General features: G+C 37.4%; 1 protein-coding gene across 1 annotated transcript; it reads right to left on the bottom strand.

The window, feature by feature from the left end:
- Positions 1–5027: 5027 nt before the first annotated feature.
- LOC149682873 (zinc finger MYM-type protein 1-like) lies at positions 5028–7397 on the bottom strand. Its single transcript, XM_089871185.1, has one exon. The coding sequence runs from the start codon at positions 7395–7397 to the stop codon at positions 5028–5030; it is 2370 nt and encodes a 789-aa protein (XP_089727311.1).
- Between the last annotated feature and the right edge of the window lie 394 nt (positions 7398–7791).

The following is a 7791-nucleotide window of genomic DNA, read 5'->3' as shown; positions in this document are numbered from 1 at the left end:
TAATATGTTAGCTCCCTATAAGTTACTCAGGCAATTAATTTTTATACTCCAGCGTTTTCTCCCGCGCCGCCGGCTTCCCAATTATATGCGATGCTCTGCGGCCGCCACGTGAACGAAAATCTTATTTACTCTTCTTTCCGGTTTTTCCCCGGAAGCGCGTGTAGTGGAAGCTAGCCAATGATATCGGAGCTATTTAAGCAGCCGAATATTTCGCCTCGGTTAAGAAAACAGTTAAGAGATCAGTGGATTGGATTTAGCTCAGTTGTTTAATTTTCTGGTTTCCAGTCACAATGACAACTCTTATCTATAGCATTCTTGATCAATATCGGTAAATTACATTGAGTTTCTGCATTTTTTTGTCTCAATACTGACACAACGCCATGATTTAATGTTAAATTGTTAAAACATAAACATTTACGACTAAAACACTCCCTTGGTGAAAAAGCAGGCGACGACTCGAGATCGAGGAGCCGTACGAGCGGGATTTTTTTTCGACAAGAGAGAGCGCAACATTCGGATTTTTTTTCCGCGCGGGCGAAATGAGAAGAAATCGCTGGATACATTACGCCTATGTAGCCTGAGTAACTTATAGGGAGCTAACATATTATTCACTCATGGTACTGGACGTAGGTTGTGCTTTTGTAAACAGCGTTTTCTTCCAAGACATCCAAGCCCGCTATCTATAGTTCAGTTTTACAGGTATAGTTTGCCCTTTAACCCGGATCTGGAGTTACGTTAACTTACGGAAGTTCCGGTTGATGGTAATGGCTGTCAGACAGCCGTCAGTGTCGTGATTAGTGTGAAGCTCGTTATCGCGTTATAAATTTGTTTAGAATGGGTTATGTTTCTTTGCTAATTAGGAAAAACGCCTCCGATCAATCTAACTAATTACAATCGTCGCATTCCCAAATGAAAGACACATTTGAACACGATTTGTATTATTTTAAAAGCGACTAAAACTTTTTGTAAAACTGAAAAATATCTAGCTTGATGAAGGCTATTTTGAACATTTGAATTCATATTAATTTCCTTTTCAACACAAGCGTTTAAAAATTGCGCAAAATACCTATAGACCGCCACTTTTTTTTTTTAAATCGGAAAAATAAAGTGGACTTCGACTATTATATTCACAACCCAACACTATGTATGGAACAACTTGTTTTCTTACCCGCTCTTCTCTCTCGAACCTTTCCTCATTGGCTACCACTTACTTCCGTTTGCTTGCCCCGCTTTTTAAAAATTTCTTTCGCGCCAAAATCATTCCTCTGGTTTAGTTCACAAATTCGCCGCTGCGTTTCGCATATACACTTTTTCCTTCAGTGCTGGGAGACAATGCTGATGCATAGCGATGTTATATCGTCCTGTACTTCTAGGGAGCTGTAATTATGATCCACTTCTGAAAACGGTTATGAGTACTGAATTTACAATTTTGACATTGGAAATTAATTTTAAATAAAAAACTCTATCGACTCTAAAAGCTTGAATCCTTTTTAGAATAATAAAACACGTCAAAACACAAGTCTCATTAAAATTTCAGGTCATTTGGATGAATAGGACAAAAGTTCTGTCCTCCCATAGTTCTTTCCTTCGAACTCCCTGCCGATAGTCCAAAAGTCGCATTTTTTGTCCGATTGAACGGGCTTCTAAGTTCTATAGCGCGAGTAGATTGCGTTGTCGAGTGCGTGATCGAGTGGGCTATGACTAAAGTTTTGTAGTATATTGACTATTGTTCTTGACTAGCGTCTATACTGTAGAATGAGTCTCTTAAAGTCGACAGGCTAGAGCCCTAGACGATAGTCAGTACTAGTTCTTAGTAGTCGTATTAGGCAGTAGTGTACGGTACTAGTCACATTACAGGATTTTGATCCTTATGCAGCTCTACTCTAACTTACTGATGTAGCCACCGAAATTATGTAAAACGCAAATACGCAATAAGGATAATTCAGAAAAGGATGAAGAACTTCAATTATCATTAGTGGCAACTAGTCGCAAAATTGTAATAAGAAATAAAAGTTAACTGTTTTTGATTTTGATACGCTACTTTTTCCTACAGTGAAAAATTCAAAATCTATTAGAACTTTCAGCTTCTTTACTTTTGTGTCTTTACGCGCTTCTTATTCTCACCAATTTAGAAATTTTATAATGGGACCAGTTAAAAAGTAATTAATGCAAGGGTCACTGGTCCCAAGGACCAGTTTAATAATTCCAACATGAGGGGTCACTGGTCCCGAGGACCACTAGCAAAATCCACCTTATTTCCAACCCTGGTTGGCACTGCATTGAAATTTTTGCTTGCACTTCATATAACCTACAACACGTAAATAATGCTTGTCAGTTGTCACCATGGAGTAGTATTTAAGGAGGCAAAAGTACCTTTGAGGCAATTTTACAGGAACTTTCGTTGTCACTATACAATAAAACGTCTTCATGGAAAATGCCAATTGAAACGTCAACGGTTTTTGGGGACTTGCAGTTGAAAACGGCAAACCTATTAATGCAAGTTTTTATTTTGAAATATATTCCCTCGATACATTACATTTTATTAAAAAGATTAACAATGAAAATAATAAAAATATTTTTATAAATGTGTAACTTCTGAGTATTGAGTCCAGGTACTGAAAATAATAAAAAAATTCTATTATTAACCAATTTTAATCGGCTTGGAATTTTCACTATTTCTCCCCGCTAATACCCTACTGATCATTACGAAGATATTAATCAAAAATGTCTTGATTAGAATACCCACAAGTACCTACAAGTACCCACAAGTACCTACAAGTGCCCATAAGTACCTACAAGCACCCACAAGTACCCACAAGTACCTACAAGTACCTACAAGTACCCACAAGTACCCACAAGTACCTACAAGTACCTACAAGCACCCACAAGTACCCACAAGTACCCATTAGTACCTACAAGCACCCACAAGTACCTACAAGTACCCATAAGTACCTACAAGCACCCACAAGCACCCACAAGTACCTACAAGCACCCACAAGTACCTACAAGCACCCACAAGTACTTAGAAGTACCCACAAGTACATACAAGTACCCACAAGCACCCACAAGTACCTACAAGTACCCACAAGTACCTAAAAGTACCCACAAGTACCTACAAGCACCCACAAGCACCTACAAGTATCCACAAGCACCCACAAGTACCTACAAGTACCCACAAGTACCCACAAGAACCCACAAGTACCCACAAGTACCAACAAGCACCCACAAGTACCCACAAGAACCCAAATGTACCCACAAGAACCCGGGCAAAGCACCTACAAGCACCCAGGCAAAGCACCTACAAGAGCTCATGCTTAATATCCCTCTAACGGCGTGAATCACGACAAAAACGCCGTAAGTCCAATATAAAAAATTAGGGCTAAAATGCGTGTCTCTAACAGTGGTAAAAAGCCGTTATTCCAATACCCAAAACAACGTAAGTCAAAGTATGTGTTAATAATGATAAAAATCAATACTTAAACTTAATTTATTTTAATGAAACTAAGAAAAGGCACATCTATGGACTGTTATCTTTCATTTAAGATGGTTCCCAAACGTAACGAATGAATAGTTTTCTTTATACACTATCCCAATTAAGGTCATTTTTCAAAAAAATCCCATGTTATCTCTATGGAACAATATAGTATTTTTCACCAAATGTCGGATTCATTTTATGGATTCTAAAACCACCCTTAACAACTTTTTTCTTTATAGAAATAACTATTAGTTGCATCTCTTTGAAATTTTAACCACAAAATTAGGGCCCAAATTTTAGTTCACTGGGAAAATTTCAAAGCAGCAAACACTATACGAAAAAAGTTACGGCCAATCAAAGCAGGGTTCGAATTAAAAAAACCCAGCCCAAAAAAACCCGCGGGTTTTATTGGGTTTTACCCACCACAAATAACCCACTAAAAAACCCACTTAATAAAACCCATCACTATGATGTTGAATTTTGATGCTAGAATAATTTCATTTTAAAAATTGTTTAAAATATTTGTTGTTTTATCTTTAAAAGTACTATTTAATAATGTTTATCATTTTTAATGAAACATTTTAAGACTTTTTTTATTAAGCAGTTGCCTTTGAATGACAATTTCTACCATGCACGCAACTGCTAAAGATAAAAATCCCTAAAAAACCCAAGTACCCAATAAAACCCAGAAAAACCCAATAAAACCCGGTGGGCTGGGCTTTTTTAAAAAACCCGGTTTTTTTGAACCCTGATCAAAGAACCCTCCTTTAGCATTAGAGGCAGTATCAAGTCTTATCTAAGAGAGCGACCGCTCTCCTAGAATACGAGGTTGTTAGGATGGAAAACAAGGGTATTTGGTTGGCAAAAAACGTAGCATTATGCTTTTGCATTCAGATCGGAAGTGCTGCGTAGAGTCACTGAGGCCGGAATGCGAGAGTGGTTAGCCCTTCGGTGACACTATAAACTACTTCAATCTCACTATAAAATTATACATATATTGTCGAGGGGTCCAACATTTACACGAAATCAAGTACGCTTCTTGCGAAATCTTTGAAGAAATCAATAAATTACGAAATCAGAGGAAATAACGAAACCTTTGGTGAAATCAAGAAATTGCCAGTAACGTTTGAAACAAAACCGAACATCTGCAATTATAATAAATAAATTAGTTCTTCCAAGCAGAAATATTCAATTAATTTCCTTGAATCGGCAACATGAAAGATTTGATAAATGAAACAAATCAAAATTTTCTAATAATTATACGTTAAAAAGTACCTTAACATACTTCTTACTCGTGAGGTATTACCAGTAGCGTCGCTAGGGTTTGAAATTTGGGGGGGCTAATCTGGGCAAACTATTTGAAAGTTATTATATGAAATGTATTACTCAATTTTGCATAATTTGTTCGTGGGAATATGTGCAGATGTTTATAACTATCCGAAAATTGGTGTCAATGTGAAATAATTCGCATTTTAAAGATATACAAACTTTTATTGACAAAGAGTAAGGAACCGAATTTAATGACTATGGTGCAATAATGAGTGAAGGAATTTTACTCGTCTTGAGTGATCTGTCGTGGACGCAAACTGGTCAATAATGCAATCAATACAAATGTTTTGCGATATTTAAAGTAAGTTTTAATTCGCTTCAGTAAAGAAAATGAGCGTTCACATACAACGGATGTGACTGGGAGGGTTACAGCAATTTGTAACATTTTGCATAATCCTGGAAAAACATTTCTTGGTAAAGTATTTAATAAACCTAATAAGGAACCTGGACGTTCATCTTCTTTTAGGTTTCGCAAGTAGTTTTTAGCAACTAGTATTTCAGCTATAGGAACTTCAATATTGTACTGCGAGCAAAATCCACCCAGTCGTTCAGAAGACAAAAAACTGTCAATGTCTTTAGTCATTAGTAAAGGGGACATTGCACTTATAGCTTCGAGAACTTCAGTGTTGTTTCCGCTAATAAATCGCACTTCCATTTCATTAATCATTCTATCCAATGTGGCGTAGTAAATTCCGGACTTTAAAGATGAGCTGGATTCGTCTATTCTTTGTCCGGTTTTTTCGGTAATTACGAAACTTCTCATTGCTTTCGGTAAAGCTGTTTTTCGTTTTGGACGACCTCGCTTTGCAGCAGGCTCCGCGTTGGAACCCGTGGCTACTGCAGTTAATTCAGACTCTACTGGAATGTCAAGATCACCTGCCAATTTTTTGGCTTCATCAAGAATAGAATTATAGGCGCTCTCACTTCTGAACTCTTTCAGAGTATTAATAACTGCTTGTACCGCCATTGTAGCCTGAGACAAATCGAGGTTGGTTGACTGAAGCTGATTATTTAATAATTCGGTGACAGAAAGGATTTTATGAAAAACTAGCATAGTAACGACAGTTGAAAACTTCCTCAAAAATGTGTACAATCCTAGTGCCTTGCATCGATCAGAACCATCTTGGGGATTTTCCAAATATTGCAATAAAGCCGCGTAAGTTTTTTTCACCGCTTTTATCGATCTAATTTGACAAGCCCAGCGTGTGTCGCTAAGACCCTGAAGTTCCGTGTGTACCAAGTTTAAGTCTTTCTGGATTTCTTGAAAGTTTCGATGTGCTATGCCAGACATGGAGAAATACGAGTGCAAGCTCTTGAGAATATCGAAAAAATCCTTCGCTTCTTGTATATCTCTGCAGGTGTCGACTAGAACCAAATTCAGTCTATGAGCGAAACAATGAACATAAATTGCCATTGGATGATCTTCTTTAAATAGGGTTTGTACTCCTCTGCAATTACCACTCATCACATTAGCACCATCATATCCCTGACCAACACAAATGGCGGCATCAAGACCGAACTCTGAAATTTTATCACAAATGGATTTTTTTAAACCAGCTGCTGATAAGTCTCGAACATCTTGAAAGCAGAGAAATCGCTCGTTTATATTTTTATTTGAAAAAAAGCGAATGCAAATGCTCATTTGCTCAATTTTACTAACATCCCTAGTGTCATCGCACATTATTGAATAGAACTCCGCTTCTTTAACTTTGGCAATAATCTGATTGCGTACAATGTTCGCGGAAATTTCAATTATTTCGTTTTGAGAAGAAGGAGATAGATATGAAGCGTTTCCTGGCATGTAGTCTAAAAGAGCCTCACCAAAAACTGTATCAAATTTCGATAGGGTCTTCAAAATCTCCACAAAATTCCCTTTATTTAAAGAGTCTTTTGATTCATCGTGCCCACGTTGAGCAATACCTTGTCTGGCAGAAAGTAATAACACTTCGCATAGCCGCCGAAGGTAGGAACGATTTTTAATAACCTGTTCCATATTTGCAGTTGCAGTTAGAGTCGCTACTGATCCTGACTTTTGAGTAGCTTGGAATCCAGTCCATTTTTCGGGCGCAGTTTTATGTACCTGTGTAATTTCATGTTCCTTGAATTTTTCAGGCCCGCGTTTCCAGTTTTTCATTCCAGTTGATACAAAGGTGTCTTCTTGTTTTCCGGTATTCGTCTTAAAGTGTCTGCATGCGTAACAAAACGCTGCATCTTGACTTTTGCTATATTCCAACCACTTGAAAGTTTTATACCACGATGCAAGAAAAGATCTCTTTTGTTTTCCAAATTCTCTCGATGTCAATTTGAAAAGAATCGGTTGCCGAGGGTCATCATTTGGGGACTTACTTAAATCATTCACATTCAAATGCTTCAAAATCGGTTCTCTGCTAAGAGCACTCTGCCTTGACGTTGAAGCACCGATATCCGATTTGTCTTGATCGTCTGTAAGTGTAATATCCTCGGTAGAAGGATCATTAAAATCTTGCAGTATTTCACATTGACATTTTGCAAGATTAGCAGCAACTGCGCTAGTAGAAGCATTTTGACCATCTGAGGAGTCTGTATGTTTTTTCCTGATCACGAACTTATCCATGGCGAAAAAAACTAGATGGCTAATCTATACTTTGTATTCGTTGGATTCTACAATGCTAGTTTGTGAGTGAATAGGGTTGTTTTTGTTTTAAGTTTTAGTTTCGGTTTGCTTGCTAAGTCACCACTACCGGGACTCCTTTCGAAAGACGTGATACATGTCTCCATCTGTTGAATGTTCTGCTCTTTTTATTTGTTTTTTGTTCATTCGCGGATAGTAGAGGGATTTTTCCCTTCAAAATTATAATGTTTGAGATTGAAGTTCATCTCTTCATAGATGAAACTTAACGAATCTATCAATATAATATTTTATATATTGCTTTCAAATATTTGGTGGGGCTACAAGCATTTTTTGGCAGGGTTTTCAGATTATTTTGGGGGGGCTAAGATTGAAATTT

Source organism: Phalangium opilio, unplaced genomic scaffold (assembly GCF_054372755.1).
Source record: "Phalangium opilio isolate 3A_F unplaced genomic scaffold, DU_Popi_V2 ptg000037l_1, whole genome shotgun sequence".
Lineage (NCBI taxonomy): Eukaryota > Metazoa > Arthropoda > Arachnida > Opiliones > Phalangiidae > Phalangium > Phalangium opilio.
Note: the sequence above shows the minus strand (reverse complement) of the source record. Positions and strands in the feature narration are given on the sequence as shown.

Excerpts from the sequence above, each read along its gene's own strand:
- LOC149682873 (XM_089871185.1), bottom strand. The coding sequence starts at position 7,397 with ATGGATAAGTTCGTGATCAGGAAAAAACATACAGACTCCTCAGATGGT.